Source organism: Phascolarctos cinereus, unplaced genomic scaffold (assembly GCF_003287225.1).
Source record: "Phascolarctos cinereus isolate Bilbo 61053 unplaced genomic scaffold, phaCin_HiC Scaffold_3;HRSCAF=262, whole genome shotgun sequence".
NCBI lineage: Eukaryota > Metazoa > Chordata > Mammalia > Diprotodontia > Phascolarctidae > Phascolarctos > Phascolarctos cinereus.
Window position 1 is genome coordinate 157,436,746 of NW_027555736.1, and position 19,188 is coordinate 157,455,933.

At 36.4% G+C, this 19,188-nt stretch overlaps 1 protein-coding gene across 1 annotated transcript in view; it reads left to right on the forward strand.

Annotated features, from left to right (window-relative positions):
- Window positions 1-19,188, forward strand: part of RFX7 (regulatory factor X7) — a 161,967-nt gene that overhangs the window by 67,480 nt on the left and 75,299 nt on the right. The window contains 1 exon segment of the mRNA XM_020981445.2: window positions 15,789-15,822. Coding sequence (XP_020837104.1) covers window positions 15,789-15,822 — 34 coding nt within the window.

Here is a 19,188-nt window from a genome sequence, read left to right on the forward strand (position 1 = left end):
CTGATAGCTGCCCTTCTGGTCTAAGTCTTATAGGTTCCTAACTTTTATTTGGGGTCTGAACAACACATCGGAGGACTTGCTCTTGTTAGAATTCCAGTAGATTCCTGCTGGATTCAACCAGTTAGAAAGCTCTCCTGATTCAGAATGAAAGAACTGCAGGATCCCTTTTGGGAATCCTACACTGGTTATTCCCCTTCAGACTTCAGAATAGGCTGGGCAATGGAATTGAATAGTGAGCAGCAGAGCTACCAGCTGGCACTTATTCCTGCACCCAGACAGGTTTAGACATGTCTATGTTTTATTTATGTTGTCTTCTTAACTTGGTACCTGGCTTCTCCCTATATTGGAATACTTTATGTAGCTATTAATTGTAGACTGTGTCCTTAATGTCTGCAGCCTTCTCTGTCTCCCTCTGCTGACACAGGCTGGAAAAATGGCACTGATTTTTTTTTTCTTCTTGAAATTCCCACCAGGTATCTGGTGCATTTTCTAGATCTCTTTGGAGGGCCTGTAGCATAGAATTCAGGTACGCGTCTTCCTGCTGCTACACCATCTTGGCTCTACCCCTCTTCTAGTTCTTTTTAATTTTCAAATGTTAATTCGATGATTATTCACAATAAAAAAGGATTTTGAAAAAAAATTTCACAACAGTTTTAAAATAAAAGTAAATTTTTTTAATAAATGAAATTAGTGTGCTAAGAGGGGGGGAATGAAAAAGAAAATGAACACTATGGAAAAAAGAATTGGAAAGGGAATTGACAGCACATGTGGCACAAAGCCGTACCTAAGTCACAAACTCCCTGAAAATTAAAGTGAATCAAATAGAAGCTGATGGCTCCATGAGATAGGAAGAAACATTGAAACAAAGCCATAACACTGGGAAAAATAGAAAATTATATAAGGTATCTCATAGGAAAAGTAATAGACCTGGGAAACAGATAAAAGAGGATATAAGAATCACTGAGTATATGAAATCCATAATCAAACAAAGTAGTCTAGGCATTATATTTCAAACAAACTGGCCAGATCTCTTACAACCAGAGGGGAAAGTGAAATTAGAAAGAATCAACCAGTCACCTCTGCAAGAAACCCCAAATTGAAAGCTCCTAAGAACATTATGACCAAAATCCACAGCTTCCAAGGAGGCCAAAGAAAAATATTGAAAGCAGCCAGAAAGAAAGAATTAAAGTATTGAGAAGCCACAGTCAGGATCACATGCAATTTACTAGCCATCTCTATTAAGGAGTAGACAATTTGAAATACTATATTCCAGAAAGCAAAAAATATCTAGCAAAATATAGTATAAAAATATAAAGTATAATGCTTTAGAGGGAAAATAATGGACCTTTTTTGAGATAAAGAACTTTCAAACATTCCTGATGAAAAAACCAGAGCTGAGTAGAAACTCTGAGATACAAACACAAGCATTAAGAGAAACATAAAAAGATAAATATGAGCAAGTAAATGTTAAGGGACTAAACAAAGATCAACTGCTTATGTTCAGATATGTATAACACATTACAAACTAGGAATCACAAAGGAAAAACACTATGTAGGATGTTACCACTAAAATGTATTACCAGAAAAAAAGATTCGATGACGATTCTTTTTTCTTTTGCTTTTTAGGCAAAAAACCCTTTGGGTTAAGTGACTTGCCCAGGGTCACACAGCTAGTAAGTGTCAAGTATTTGGTCTGATCCCGGATTTGAACTCAGGTCCTCCTGACTTCAGGGCTGGTGCTCTATCCACTGTGCCACCTAGCTGCCCCTTGATGACAATTCTTGTTGTTTTGGGGTAAAGAATGAAAACAATTTCTTCATTTGCCTTCCTATGGTAAACCTATGACTAATTTTTCTGCTTAGCTAAAACTTTTATGTCTTCTGGTTTAATTTTTTAGGATTTCAACAATATTGGTATAGTATTTTTTTGAAAAAACAATTGATGTTTTATTTTTTATAATAAATACAGGTTACTCCTCTTGTGTCTTGTCACATTGTAAAACAGTTAAATAAATCTAGTAATGTAGTCACCTTATCTGAAACCAGCTAGTGATTGTCCAAATAACTCCCAATTCTAGTCTTTCGACTCCAGCCTCTTCATTCTATCCACTGTAGACACTGTAGGCCAGCTGCTTAGCCTTTCCAGGCCCACCTGTACAGCATAGTGTATGCCATCTTGGTGCAGTGTTGCTGTAGCTTCTGTGTAAGTGAATTCTCTTATGATCTGTACAGACTTAAAACTTATTAACGTTTCCCCTCTCTTGCAGATTTCCCTTTCCTCTGCTTCTCTACCAACTTTATGATAGTAGGTATTTAGTACCTCATTCTCCAGAAAATACCATTGCAAAGGTTCAGAGTTCTGTTAAAATACATTTAATATCAATGATACAAAATTTCTTTATTGATCTGTAATTCTGTGGCACATTTCTAAATACTGAGGCATTATATAATGAAGAACATTAGTGTAAGCAGAGCTGAAAGGAAAAATAATTAAACGTAAAATCAGAATGAAACATGTTCTAAAACTTCAAGCAAGAGCCTAACATGCTTTTATGATTTAAGCCAGTATCATCTGGACAAAGATTAAATGGTGATAGTAAATGAATCTGTAGTCCTTAGTAGTTTGCATTTCTGTTACCAATTTACTTTTCTTCATTTTATAAGTGGCAACAATGTTTCCTTGTCATAGAGATTTTGACTCTTTCTTACTTAAAATCAACAGCAGGGGGCTGTGTACTCCCAGGCTATTGTGTGAACTTTAGAGTTTATACAAGTGTAATGCTTCTCTTTGAAAAAAGGGATCTGATATTTTGTAGTTGCATTGTTTCTTTTTTTTCTTCTTTTTAACAAGGGGGCCTCTGAGCCCCTTTTGCTTTTGTGGAGTTTGCTTTTTGTTGACACGTCTCTTTAATGGATACCATAACATGAACTAGGGTAAGAGTTTTTTTTTTTTATTCAGAGCCTTATTGACCCAGAGAAAATTTTAATAGAGGACTCCACAGAAGTAAAAGGCAGAAAGAAGTTAGAAGGACCTTCAAGGACATCTAACACAACACCCTTATTTTATAAGTGACAAACCTGAGGCCCAGAGATGTTTAAGAAGAACCTGATACAAACCTAGGTGCTCTGAATTAAACTGCGGCAGTCTTTCTACCATACAATACTGCTTCACAACCTGTTAGGTGTTTAAAAAGAGAAATATAAAACATTTAATTAGTTCGCTTAATGTGAGCAAATTATTCAATAGGCACAATAATTTCATTTGTGGAAAATAGGGAGAGAAACACATGAGACTGAGGAGGGCTTAGCAGGCTGTCAGGGAAATTTGTTAGTAGAAGGTAAACTCATACACCTTGTTATTTGCATTTAATGATGTATTGTTACTTCCCTCTGAAAGGTTAATTAGCTCTCTAGTAGTTTATGGTTTTCTTCTCTGAGAAATAGCTCTTGAGATCTTAGGATTTATACCTGGAAGGCTCCTTGAATTTTTTCTCATATTCTCCTACACTAGCTGTGTAATCCTGGGCAAGTTACTTCACCTTTATGACCTAGTTAGGAAGGGAGGCCTATGCCTCATCAGGGACTGTGTGGTAGGATAACTCCCCTGTCCACAGTTCTGTAGCTCTGAGACAGGTTTAACTTTGGGCTGTTATGGTGGACTACTATGACTATCTCATTCAAATCAGAATCTTAGAAGTTTTCATAAGAGCAGTTAAAGAATTATGAATAATGACTAAGTTATATCATCTCAGTTTTTGTACTAGATTAATACTTGTTTAATGGATACTACAATAATATCCATAGAGTATTAAAAGACCTAGAGGAATGTCTCCAGAAATGCTAGGTATGTCATGTGTAAGAGAATTTTAAGAGAGCATGGTTAAGAGTTACATAGACTAGGAAGTCATGGATGAGTTGCAGTTTGTGTTGTTAGAGAAGTGCTCACATTAAGATCATAAATCTGTTGAGGTATATTTGACCTAAGATTATAAAGCTTTATAATATTAATTTAGAGCTAGAAGGAATCTTAGAGGTCATGTTGGCTAATTTTTCATTTTACAGATGAGGAAATTGAGGCTCAGAGAGAGGAAGTGATTTACCTAAGGTCTCACAGGTAGTAATCAATCAACATATCAGTAAGGACTAATTGAGAACTTATTCTGTGCCTGGCCCTGTCCTTGACTCAGGGGATACAAAGACAAAAATGAAGTAATCCCTCCCTGCAGGTAAGTAGCAGAGCAGGATTTGAAATCAATTCCTCTGATTACAAATCAAACACTGCACTGTGTATACCACATTGCTTTGTAAATAGTAACTTTGCTTTGTTGAGTATCTAGGTATTTACTTAATCGTTAATATTGTCATAATGAAATATAACTTTTTTTTAGTTTTATGGATTTGTAAACATAATAAGATGACAGTTCTACTTGATTCTTAACTGAATCTTTCTAGTAAAATGTATTTTCAAATTGTAATGTTGACTGTCTTAGCTGTATTTGTACTGAGGCCAAGATGCAATCATTTTTGATTAATTTGAAGACATTTAGTACACGTTGTATGTCTTGGAGATAAATTTTTTTAAGTCTACTATTTTGTGTTGGCAAAACACGTCATCATGTGCTAATTCCTCAGTTTTCATAAACTGATAGAAATATAGAGCTACATAAATATCAGATGATATATATATATATATATATATCTGATTTAAATTTCAGATATTTAAAAATGAATTGTGAAGTTACTTTAAAATATACTAACTTTCATTGTCTGGGCTATTGCTTGTAATTTATGGGAGTTGGAAGGAGAAGTCAGAAATGGTTAACAAGGAGTTGATAACACAGATAAGGAGTTAGAGAACAGCAACACTTTGCTGCCATGAATGAATTGAAGTAAAACTGACCCAAAAGAACTATATCCTTAGGTACTGAAAGAACAGATGGTTGTCATTACTTAGCACCTTTGTTGTGAGGGTTTGCTGTGCTCTTCCGGGCTGTTCATCCACCTTTGATGTCCTGCCAGTCACCTAGTTTTCACCTGTGGCTCCAAGAGGCTTTTAGCATGCTCGGTGGCCACACCCTGGTAAGACCATCTTGCAAGATAGGCTAAACCAGGTTGAGGATAACAGACAGGCCTCAAACCCATCAATCAGTTAGAGAATGTCTAGCTCAAGCATGTGAAGACTTCTCCCAGTGGCATGGGCAGTTGAGAACAATTTGTTCCAGTTGCCATGAAGGTGGCTGAAGCAGGTATTTCTTCACTAAGTTGCACTGGGGTATGTTTGTAGGTAAAGGAAAGAATCAAGTAGATTGGAAGAAACTGAATATTTATTAAGAGAGAATAATTGTGGGGGGCAATCAGGAGATGGGAGGGGATGGATAAAGGCTGCATGTAGAAGGTTAAAGTTCCTCTGAGAAGGTAGGAAGAAGAGGCAGTATGGGAGGCTTGAAGAGAGAAGAAGAGATTTGGCATTGTGGGAAGTGCAATAAAGAAGGAAGGAATAAAATGAAGGGGAGGGGAAGGGGGAAATAAGCATTTATTAAGTACCTACCACGTGCAGGCAAAGTGCTTTACAAACATGATATTTGATCTTCACAACAACCCTCTGAGGTAGGTGCTATTATTATTCAATTTTACATTTGAGAAAACTGAAATCAGACAGCTTTTAAATGATTTGCCCAGGGTAACAGCTAATAAGTGTATGAGTAGTTGATTTGCCCCTAAAATTTGTATATGATAATTAAATTTAGTAGTAATTATTAGTGTACTTGAGGGGGATTGTAGGTATTATTCTAGCTGAAGTATTTATTATCTGTACATAGAAAGTGGTGTTTTAATGTAAATCATTATATGTTATATATTACAATGCCCCATATAAACCATTGGATCATATAGCTATGACCTAAGTAACATCCCTTATGAATATTTGGGAAGGCAATAAAAAGATTTAAGGGATTGCATCTGGTAGATAGAGTCCCTGAAGAACTATGGACAGAGGCTTGCAATATTGTACAGGAGGCAGCAACAAAAAAACATCACAAAGGAGAAGAAGAGCAAGCAAGCAAATGGCTGTCTGATGAGGTTTTACAAATAGCTGAAGAAAGAAGGAAAGCAAAAGGTAAAGATGTACCCAGCCTAATAGAGAATAGCAAGGAAAGAGAAAGTTTTCTTAAATGAGCAATGCAAAGAAAGAGAAGAAAACAATGAAATGGGAAAGATAAGAGATCTCTTCAGGAAAATTGGAGATATCAGGGTAACATTTCATGTGAAAATGGGCATGATAAAAGTGATAGGGACCCTAAAAAAGGCAGAGGACATTAAGAAGAGGTGGCAAGAATATGTAGAAATATATATATGTATTGTGAGAAACTATATATGTATATATGTGTATACATATACATATACACACACATACACACACATATATATGTATATACATATGTGTATACAAAAGATCTTAATGTCACTGATAACCATGAGGGTTTGGTTATTACTGAGCTAGAGCCATATATTCTGGAGAGTGAAGTCAAGTAGGCCTTAGGAAGCATTGCTAACAGTAAAGCAAGTGAGGCGGCAGAATTCCACCTGAAATATTTAAAAATCGTAAAAGATAATGCTGTTAAAATGTTGCGTTCAATATATTAGCAAATTTGGAATGGCCACTGGATTGGAAAAGATCAGTTTACGTCCCATCCCTAAAGATAGGAAATACCAAAGAATGCTCAAACTGTTGAACAGTTGTGCTTATTTTACATGTCAGCAAGGTTTTGCTTAAGATTTGCAAGCTAGGCTTCAGCAATATGTGACCCAAAAAGAAGTGCAGTCTGGTTTTTTAAGAAGCAGAGGAACTAGAGACCAAATTGCCAAAATTTGCCAGTTTATGGACAAAGTAAGGGAGTTCCATAAAAACATCTACTTTTGCTTTGTTGACTACACCAAATAAAGCCTTTGACTGTTTGGATCATAGCAAATTGTGGCAAGTCCTCAAAGAGATGGGAGTACCTGATCATCTTACTTGTCTCCTGAGGAATTTGTATGTGAGTCAAGAGGCACTAATTATAATTGAACATGGAATGTCTGATTGGTTCAAGATTGGTAAAGAAGTACAACAAGGCTGGATATTATCACCTTATTTATGTGACTTATATGCAGAATATATCATGTAAAATGCCGGGCTTGATGAATCAAAAGCTGGAATCAAGATTGCTGGGAGAAATATAAAAAAATCTCAGATATGCAGATGATACTACTCTAATGGCAGAAAGTGAAGAATAATTAAGAAAGTGCTTGATGACAGTAAAAGAGGAGAGTATAAAAGAGATCTTTAAGCATAATATTAAAAAAAAGAATCAAAACCCAAGATCATGGTATCTTTTCCCATTACATCCTGGCAAATAAAGGGAGAAGAAATGAAAGCAGTGTCAGGTTTTGTACTCTAGGGTTCAAAGATCGTTGTAGACATTGACTACAACCATGAAATTAAGATACTTGCTCCTTGGAAGGAGAGCTGTGGCAAATCTGGACAGCATACTAAAAAGCAGAGATATCACAGCTGTGGTTTTTCCAGTAGTAGTGTATGTAATGTGAGAGTTGGAGTATAAGGCTGAGTGCTGTAGAATTGATGCTCTTGAATTATGGTGGTGTAGAAGTCTTTTTGAGAGTTCTTTGGATAACAAAGAGATCAAATAAATCATATCAAATCAAGAAATTAACTCTTACTATTTATTGGAAAGGCAAATCGTTTAGCTGAAGTTTAAATAATGAGAAAACAGGTCTCATTGGAAAAGACTCTGATGCCTGGGAAAGATTGAAGGAGAAAGGAGAAAGGGACAGCAGAGGGTGATCTGAATAGATAGTGTCATGGAAGAAACAAACGTGAGCTTGAACAGACTTTGGGAGAGACTGGAGGATGGAAAGGCCTGGACTGCTGTGGTCCGGAGGTACACAAAGAGTTGGACACAGTTGAATGACTGAACAACAACAATAACAACGATGCATATTAAAGGATCCCATTATTTTCTTAGAATTTCATGCCTCAAGTATGACTAGTTGCTGTACTTTTATTATATTGAGGCACTTGGTGGCAGTAATCAGAAAAGGAGTAATCTTCTCTGGGTCTTGCATAGAAACCTCAGTAGTAATGGAAACACTGTAGTAGTATACTGAGTATTTTTGCTGGGTAACTATTTCTCTTTGAAAATCTTAAATACCATACTAATAATTATTTGTCTAGGTTTTTGCCACTGTAATTCCAAAATGAAAATCAAAACATGTCATCTGAGAAGTTCTGTGGTGGTTTAATCTTACTGTAGGGATCCAGTACCAAAAATAATTAAAAATCTCACTGCAAACAGACTTAAAGGAAAAAACATGGGTTTTCCATGAGGATAACCTGAATACTTGCCAAGAAGAAATGAAACAAAAGATTTTAAAATGAAATAAGAGCTCTGAAAGAAAGAATTGGAAGGACGGTAGCTTAGAAGAGAAAGTGGTAAATCTCACTCAAGAATGGGATCCCTGGACACTAGCATAGACCAAATAAAAATCAAATCAAAAGATTAAAAAGAATTGGAAAAAAAAGTAAGGTATCTCTTACCAGAAACAGTTAACCTGGAAAACATGTCAAGGAGAGATAATTATGAATCATTTATAAAGCTGAATATAATCCTAAAAAGGAAAGAATGGGTCCTTAATGGAAATCAAGTATATCTGATAAAAAAAAGACTAAAGCTGAGTAATCACTTACAAATATAAGAGGCCAGAAAAACCTAGAAAAGTGACTTAATTTTAGTAATTGAGCAGCCTGATGCTGTGTAGTGATAACAGATCAATAGGGAGAAGAAATGTTTCCCTTAAGAATTTTAATGCCTTCAAAGAATATTGAGGGTATTAAACAAGAAAAACAGAAGTCCTAGGGTGGCTTGGGTTTTGTTCTGAGAGTTTAATGAGGGGAAGTAGAAGGGAGAGTCAAAGGATAAGATATAACTAATGTAAGAAAGGGTAGGGTGCGGGGGCTTGCTATTTCTCATAATTGGAATACTTGAGAAGAATATACAAATGTGGGGGGGCGGAGCCAAGATGGCAGAGTGAAAGCAGTGACTTGCTTGAGTTCTCCCCAAAACCCCTCCAAGTACTCATAAAAAATGGCTCTAAACAAATTCTGAAGCAGCAGAACCCACAAAAAGACAGAGTGAAACAAATTTCCAGCCCAAGACAACCTGGAGGATTGATCAGAAAGGTGTATCGCACCGGGCTGGGAGCGTAGCGCAGCATGGGCGCACAGGCCACAGCAAACCTGGAGCAGGCCTCAGAGGACTGAATCCCAGGCAGCTGTGGAGGTTTCCAGACTCCTCAATCCACGAATGCCAAAGACAACTTAGAAGGTCAGTGGGAAAAGTCTGTTTCTGTCGGTGGTCAGAGAGGAAGGCGGGGTCTCAGCTCCATTCCCCAAGAGCCTGGCCCTGGGCAGGGCAGCTGCTTCCCGAGCTTCCGCCCACAGACTGAGGAGGAATCCAGTGGCTGATCAGAGAGGGACTGCAGGGATCTCTTTGCCAGTGCTGAGGCAGGAATCTCTTGCTTTGCCCCTGTGTGGATCTGGGTCACAGTTCTGGGCGGCAGTGCTGGGGTGAGAAGGAGTGCTGGCATGGTGGAGCTTGTAGTGGCTGTGGAGAGGAACCCCCTCCTCACAGTTACAGGACAGAAAGGAATACTTGTGGTTGCAGGCCAGGAAAGGAGTAAACACCTCGCCCTTTATCATACCGCCTTGGAAGAACTGAAAATTTACAGGTCCCTACAAGTATCTCTGAAAACAGCTACACAAACCCATGAAGCTTGGGACAGTACACTCTCCTCATTGGAAGCAGACTCTTACCTTAACAAGGAGTTTAAAACTCAAGTAATTGCCTGGGATCATGAGCAAGCTGCACAAAAAGAGTCAGACTACATTATCTTACCTTGGTGAAAGAGAAGATCAAAATATACAACCAGAAGAAGACAACAAAATCAAAGCTCCTACATCCAAAGCCTCCAAGAAAAATATCAATCAGTCCCAGGCCTTGGAAGAGCTCAAAAGGGATTTTGAGAAGCAAGTAAGGGAAGTAGAGGAAAAACTGGGAAGAGAAATGAAAGTGATGCAAGAAAATCATGAAAAACAAGTCAACAGCTTGCTAAAGGAGACCCCAAAAAATACTGAAGAAAATAACACCTTAAAAAACAGCCTAACCCAAATGGCAAAAGAGGTCCAAAAAGCCAGTGAGGAGAAAAATGCCGTAAAAAGAAAAATTCGCTAAATGGAAAAGGAAGTCCAAAAGATTACTGAAGAAAATACTTCCTTAAAAATTAGAATAGAGCAATTGGAAGACAGTGACTTTATGAGAAATCAAGACACTGTAAAACAAATCCAAAAGAATGAAAAATTAGAAAATAATGTGAAATATCTCATTGGAAAAACAACTGACCTGGAAAATAGATCCAGGAGAGAGAATTTAAAAATTATTGGACTATCTGAAAGCCATGATCAAAAAAAGAGCCTAGACATCATCTTTCAAGAAATTATCAAGGAAAACTGCCCTGATATTTTAGAACCAGAGGGCAAAATAGAAATTGAAAGAATCCACAGATCTCCTCCTGAAAGAGATCCCCAAAGGAAAACTCCTAGGAATATTGTAGCCAAATTCCAGAGTTCCCAGGTCAAGGAGAAAATATTACAAGCTGCCAGAAGGAAACAATTCAAGTACTGTGGAAACACAATCAGGATAACACAAGATTTAGCAGCTTCTACATTAAAGGACTGCAGGGCATGGAATATAATATTCCAGAGGGCAAAGGAGATAGGATTACAACCAAGAATCACCTACCCAGCAAAACTGAGTATAATCCTTCAGGGGAAAAAATGGTCATTCAGTGAAATAGAGGACTTTCAAGCATTCCTGATGAAAAGACCAGAGCTGAATAGAAAATTTGACTTTCAAATACAGGACTCCAGTGGAACATGAAGAAGCAAACAGGAAAGAGAAATCATAAGAGACTTATTAAGATTGAACTGTTTACATTCTTGCATGGAAAGATGATATTTGTAACTCATGAGAACTTTGTCAGTATTAGGGTAGTTGAAGGAAAAAAATTGTATGTAGTTGTATATATAGATAGATAGAGGGCACAGGGTGAGTTGAAGATTAAGGGGTCATATCTGGAGAATAAAATTAAGGGATGAGAGAGGATGATACTCGGAGAAGAAAGGGAGAGGTAGAACAGGGTAAATTATCTCACAAAAAAAAAACAGAAAAGAAAAGTCTCTCACAGTGGAGGGGAAACAGGGGAAGGTGAGAGGGAATGAGGGAATCTTATTCTCATAGGATTTGGCTTAAGGAGAGAATAACATACACATTCAATTGGGTATGGAAATCTGTCTTACCCTACAGGAAAATAGGGAGAGAAGGGGACAAGAGAGCAGGGGGATGATAGAGAGGAGAGCAGATTAGGAAAGTGAGTGATCAGAAGCAAATACTTCTGAGGAGGGACAGGGTCAAAAGAAAGAATAGAATACATGGGAGGGCAGGATAGGATTAAGGGAAATAGAGTTAGTTTTTCACAACATGTCTACTAAGGAGGTGTTTTGCAAAACTGCACATGTACAACCTACATTGAGTTGCTTGCCTTTTCAATGAGGGTGGGTGGGGAGGGAGGAAGGGAGAAAATTTGGAACTCAAAGTTTTAAAAACACATGTTTTTGAAAAAAAAGGTTTTCACATGCAACTGGGAAATAAGAAATACAGGAAATGGGGTACAGAAGTATATCCTGCTCTACAGGAAAATAGAAGGGGAAGGGGATAAGAGAAGGGGGGGGAGAGATAGAAGAGAAGGCAGACCAGGGGAAGGGGTATTCAGAATGCATGCCATCTTGGTGTGGTGGGAGGAGTGAGAAGTTTGGAACTCAAAAACTTGTGGAAGTGAATATTGAAAACTAAAAATAAATAAATTTATATTAGAAAAAAAAACACAGAATATACAAACATGTAAGAAGGGGTAGGGTACATGAGCATTAGATTAAACTTTGCTCTTGTCCAAAATAGGTAAAGGAAGCTTGAACACATACTGTTTTGTATAGAAATACAAAAACTCAACAGGGAATCAAGTTGGTATGAGGAAGGAGAGGGATCATTAAAAGGGAAGATAATACTGGGGAGGGAATAGTAACAAGAAAAACAAAATTCCTGGTCCTGAAGAGGAGACTAAGAGGATAGGAGGTGGAGAAAAGAATTAGAATCTAAAGGGATGCCTTAGATTGCTTATTAGACAGTTGGAAAAAGGTTGCATGTATTGTAGCATCTGAATGTAATGGAATATTATTGCACTGTAAGAAAGAGATGATTTCAGACTTGAATGAACTGATGCTGAGTGAAGTGAGCAGAACCAGGAGAACATTGTACACAGCAACAGCCACAATGTGTGATGACTGACTTTGATAGACTCATCTCAGCAATGCAAGGATCCAAGACAACTCCAAAGGACTCATGATGGAAAATGCTGTCCATATCCAGAAAAAGAACTGTGGAGTCTGAATGCAGATCAAAGCATTTTATTTGCTCTTTCCCCCCTTTTTTTTGGTTTGTTTCTTCTTTCTCATGGTTTCTCCCATTGGTTCTAATTCTTTTTTACAACATGACTAATGTGAAAATGGGTTCAATATGAATATATCAAACTGCACACCATCTTGAGGTTGGGGGGAAGGGAGAGATGGGGAGAAAATCTGGAACTCAAAATCTTGTGGAAGTAAATGTTGAAAATTAAAAATAAACTTTTTAAAAAAGAAAGATGATTTTAGAGAATCCTGGGGAGTATGAATTGAGGTAGTGAAATGAGCAGAACTAGGAAAACAATTTATATAAAGATAACAATATTGTAAAGAAAAACAACTTTGAAAGATTTAAGAGTTTGATCAAAGCAATGACTAGACATGACTCTAGATGATGATCAAATATGTTGCCCACTTCCTGTCAGAAAGGTTATGGATACACACGTTTTTGGACATGAGTAGTGTGGATTTGTTTTGCTTGACTGTGTTTATTTGTAACAAGGTATACCTATGCACATAACTAATGCTGTCAGTGTGTCATGGTTCTTTTCCTCCCCGCCCCCCCCCCGGGCCTTTTTAATTGGGGTCGTGATTTTGGAAGGGCATTAACAAGTGATGCCAAACAAAAGAGAGTAATTGAAACTTTTTTTTTAAATCCATATAAGAGAACAGAAGAAAGCATAGATAAGCAGGACAATTTTGAAAGTAACTTGGAGTTTATTGTATACTAAATAAAAAAAGAAGGGAAGCTGATATGAAAATAAGGATATACACATTTTAATTACCTATTTTGTGTCTCACTTGTTAGTAATTTGTCCCAAAATTATTTCTGTTACATTATATCATGCAAGAAATCTTGTATGATTTTCATACATGAATGAAAAATATGTTGTAGGAGAATTTTTAAGGCAGTATTTTCCTCTAATGAATCATTAGTCTAAAACTTAAGTGGATCTGTGCTTTCATGTATATTACCTCTAGTAATTCAAATTATGACCCATTCTTCTCTGCCTATCCTGTTCCACTTTCAGACTTAGAAATTTGCCTGAGGGGTCCATCCATAGTTTTCTTCCTCTTCTCTTGCCAGTGTATTGGTATCAGTGGAGAAGTTAGGCTGTCTGCTTGTTCTTGGTGACTAACTTTTTTTTTGTGTGGTTGTGTATTTCTTTTTTTTTTCTTTGTCTTTTTAATGTAATTAAAATCTTTTTTCCTTTTTCTTTTTTTTCCTTCTTTATTAATTTATTTTGATTTATCAACAATCACTTCCATATGCTTTTGAGTTTAAAATTTTTCTCCCCTTTCCTCCTCACCATCCTCCCCACGACAGCGCACAATCTGATATAGGCTGTACATATGTATTCCTGTTAAAAATATTTTCACATTAGTGATGTTGTAAGTAAAAATTAAAACCAATAGGAGGAACCATCAGAAAGAGGAAACAAAACTCAACAGAAGAAAAAAAAAATAGCAAATAATATGCTTCGATCTACATTCAAACTCCGTAGTTCTTTTCTTTGGATGTGGATAGCATTTTCCATCACGAGGTCTCTGGAGATGTCTTAGATCCTTGTATTGCTGGGAAGGGTTAAGTTTATCAATATTAGTCATCACACAATGTGGCTATTATTGTGTACAACGTTCTCTTGGTTCTGCTCACTTCACTCAGCATAAGACCATACAAATCTTTCCCAGTTTTTCTGAAGTCAGCCTGTTCATCATTTCTTATAGCACAATAGCATTCCATTGCATTCATACACCACAACTTGTTCAGCCATTCCCCAATGGATGGGCATCCTCTCAATTTCCAATTCTTTGCCACCACAAAAAGAGCTGCTATGAATATTTTTGTACATGTGAGTCCTTTCCCCATTTGTATGATCTCTTTGGGATATAGCCCTAGAAGTGCTATTTAATGACATCCTTTTAACCACTTCTTCTGCATCTCCCTGGGTGTGTAATGCGTTGAAGCCCTTCCATTGATCTTTAAGTTCATTCCTTTAAATTCAGACACTATAGTATTGATTACTTAATTTTATTGGAAGACTTCGCATTAAAAGATGAGCCACAAAACTTGGATTAATTAAAACAATTGTGCAGTTTTTCAGAGACAATCTTGCCTGTTCTGTTTCTTCTTTTTCATTTTTGGGTTTAGCTCAGTGTCCATTTACAGTGTCATTGTGGTACAATGGAAAGAATACTGACTCTGGAGGCAGTAAACCTGAATTTAAATCTTTCCTCTGATGTTTATTATCTGTGTGACCTTGGGCAAGGCACTTACTCTTGTTGGGCCTCAGTTTACTCATCTGTAGAAAGATTAGGTTGTGCTAGATGTCCTCTGAGGTCCCTTCAAGCTCTTGTCAGCTATGTGATTTTGTATGTGTACTGATGGATCGGTTCTATACATTGTCCATCCAACTACACATTAAATGGGCCAACAGTTTTTTTTTTAAAGTGACAGAACAAGCAGAATTTTGTATATAATTTATCACTTTCATGTTTCCAACTTAGTAATATGTAGGAAATTACCTATGTAATAAAACCTCTATAAATTGCCATATTCACCTCTTAAGTTTATTAAATTATCTAATTTTTCTGAGTATTAAATACTTTTTTATTTGTAAAAATGTTTAATTATTCTTTTTTATTTTTCTAACCTATTTTGTAAAAAATTTCCAGATTCAAAATTACATTGTTTTCTTGTTTTTAAATTCAAAGGAAGTCATCATCTGAAGTAATAGGCAGGTAGTAAAAATTATAATTTTATAATATATGTCCTATATCCTTAGTTCTGAATATGATACTTTATCAACACTTACTTCCCCTTTAACAAGGTATGAATAACTCTTCAGAACATCTTTTGATGTTAATACCCAGAAGTTGATGCATTTGCTAAGTGAATGGTGGGATGTGGAATCATGTTGTACTTAGAAAATATGTAGGTAATTCTGATAAATTGTGAGGTTGTAATTATATTTTTTTTAGAACTGGGAAACATGTAAGTGGGTAATGATTGTTTTTCCCCCTTTTTGTGTGTAGAAAAAAATCTAAGAGATTCCAGATTTTTTTTTACATTTGGATTTTTTGATAGGAAAAATACATGTCTTTGTTTCATCAGCAGCAAGCAAAACACAGACATGTATATGTGCTTTGTAATATTATAGTTAAAAGTCAACAAGTGTATCACAGTGATTAATTTAACTTTTTTCCCTTCTTTTTAGCAAAACTGTACAATCTAAAGTGGACTGCATTTTGGTGAGTAAAAACATTGTCAAAAATGTTTCTTTAGGCTAATTTTACTTACATAAAATATATTAATCTTTATTAAATATTGTTTTAGGATATATGCTGATTTTAATAACAATAGTTATCCACTTAAATAAAGCCCCATAGGGCCGCACTATTTTCTTATGCAGTTACCTTTACAAAACATAACAAAACCATATCAGAAGACAACACGTAGTTATTTAAAGCTTACTATCTTTTGCTGAAAATAATACTTCTGGAAGTAAATACATTAATTAAGCTGGATATTTTCCCCTTCTATTAACTATATAAATTTGGTGTTTTGGGGGGGTAGTGGTGGGGTAAATGGTTGTTTTTTTTTCTTTAGAGCTATAATATTAAGATGCTGGTTTGGTTTTGTTTTGTCTGTATATGTTTTTCAGATTTGGGCTAGATCTTTAAGAGTTAAATATACAATTAATTTAATAGTTTAATTTTAGATTGTATTTGTAGTTCTTAGCTCTTGCTACACATATAGTTGAGTGGAATATGATGCTTCAGTGGGGGAAGGAGCATGCAGCTGTTCTTGCTACTGGAATAGTGCTGGCTTCTTGCATGTCTCTCTGCTGGGTTTGCCTAGAGTAATTAAGGGTCCTATTCTCAGCTTCCTGGCAGTGTCACTTCAGTAAGCCAACCTTTTCCCTCATCTCTAGACTTGTGAGTTCAGGATATCTCTTCTACTAAGTCTAACAGAAAGACATTAATTCAGCTATTGGGTGCTTGACAATATCTTATTGGACAGAAAGCATGGTGAGAAATGCTGGTGAGAAATGCAATAAGTAGAAAAGAACTGCGGTACTTCTATGCAGATTTCAACATAATTTCTGGAGAAGTTTGTTCTATTTTTTGATGGTATCAAGTAATAACCTAGCTTGTCTAGTTACTAAGAAAATGAAGGTAGAGCCTTTCGTAATTATTAAATGTGATATGTGCATATTAATTACAAAAAAACTAAATAGAAGCAAGTTGTTTAACTTTTTCTATTTATGCTAATAATTAGAGAAGTAAGTATAACCTTTATTCTTTATCTTTGTTCACATGCAAATTTGTGTTAATGTTTCAGGCAGAAAATTTAAAGCTATATCCAAATATGGTCTTCTTTCTGATTAAAAAGTATACATTGGTTGGATTTTAAATTAATATATCACGAGGCGTCCTTGCTGCAGTGCACTGGATTTGGAATCGGAGGATATGAGGTCAAATCCTAACACTGCTCCTTATTACCTTTATAACTTTAGGCAAGTCACTTACTTTTCTATGCCTCAGTTTTCTTTTCCTGCATAAGGATGGGGGTGGACTAGATGATCTTAGGGTTATTTTAACTCAAGATTTTATCATTTAAAACATAGTATAAAACATCATTAAGACATTTTCAATAAGCTGTGCAAAAACAGCTTAAGAATGCAATTTGCCATTTTATTTTAGTAACAATTAAATATGCATTTTTTATGATCAGAGCATTCAGTTCAAATTCAGCAAACATTTGGTAAATACCTACTGTGTACTGTGGTACTGAATTGAGCTCTGAGGATACTAAGACAAAAATGAAATCTTCCCCATCCTGCAATGAGTTTACATTCTTCTAGGAAAATATAACATGCAAGTATAACGCAAAGTAATTTAAGGAGAATGGATTTGCAACTAGAGACATCAGGGAAGTCTTTAAAGTAAATAAAAAAGTTATTTGGCATTAGCGAACATGAATAATCTAATTCATATCACTGTTTGCATAAATAGAGGTGTAAATAACAGGATATAATGAGAAACTATGGGTAATAAGCACAAATGGTGTAGCTTCCTGAAAAAAAAAAAGTAGCTAGGTTCTTATGTCCCTGGAATTGAGTCATTTCCCAATGGTCTTCCTCTTCCAATATGTATTGACTGTCAGTGCATTCAGGTATTCTCCCTGTAGGAGTATCTTGTATTAGGATAAATATACCCAGGAACTTGTCTGTAGCAAGTTAATCTGACTTAAAATTTGTTAATAGGAATAGATCATTAACTAATACATTGTTTCCCAGCCTTAGGCCTCAGACCCCTGGTGATAGGAGGGAAATAGAGTTGTTACAAGGGGTCATCAAATTCATATGCACACTAAGCTTTGTCATTTTTGTTCAGTTTCAGAAATATATCCTTAGCAAGATTGACAATCTGTCTATCTCAAATAAATGAGCAAACATACCTTCTTGTAGGATGAATATCACAAACTGCCTATTAGACATTTCAAATTGGAGTTCTTTCCCATGTTATCACCCTGCATTTCTCACCTTCTTTTCCCTTTCTTATCTTAATGTCTTGGTGAATCAATTCAGCTCTGCACTGCCTTATTCTCTCCAGTCCCATGCCTCCTTAGCTGCCAGTCTTGTCCTGAAAAACTTAAGCCTTGGTTTTGTTCCCATCATCTGTTGCCCCACTTCTACTTACATGCTACTGCATAATGTTTCAGAAAATAATGAAACCCTGTGGACTGCACAGATTTATGTGATTTAATCTCAACTGACCCCTCACTGCATCAAGGCAGTCCTTTTACATCTTCTTAATTAACTCATTTTCCCCTCATTACAGCTGCTTTTCCAAACTTTCCATCCTTCCTCAAAACTCCTTTGACTCCCCCTTTTTGTACCATCTCAGCTGAGAACCTTGTCTCATTTCATTGAAAAAATTTAAATTATTTATTGAGAACTCTCTCTTCTTCCCTCCTCTTCACATCACCCAGATACCTTCTGCTGTTGTCTTCCTTCACCTTTGTTTTGGAGGTGTCCTTTCTCCTTGCCACAGCAAAGCCCTTCTGCATGCCAAAGCAATCCCATTCCCTCCTGTCTTCTCCAGCAGATTTCCGCCTTCTATTATTCCCACTCTCATTTAGCTGCAATTTCTCCCTGTCTAATCTCTGTATGATGGCTACTTCCTACTGGCTGTAAACATGCCCGTTTTCCCCTCATCCTCAAAAAAACCTTCACTTGATCCGTCTAGCCCTATTAGCTATTATCCCATGTTTCTCCTGCCTTTTATGACTAAACTCCTTGAGAAGGCCATCTAAAATAAGTACCTTCACTTACTCTCCTCTCACTCATTTCTTAACTCTACACTTTTGCTTCCAACTTCATTCAGTTGAAATTATTCTCTCCAGAGTTTCCACTGACCCTTTAATTGCCAAATCCAGTGGCCTTTTCTCACCCATCATATTTCTTGAGTTCTCTGTAGTCTTTGACACTATACATGACCTTGTTCTCCTTGATGCTCTCTTCTTTCCAATTCTTCTGACATTGCTCAATCCTGGTTATGCTCCTACCTATCTGACCATACTTTCTTAATCTTCTTTGCTGTATCTTCATC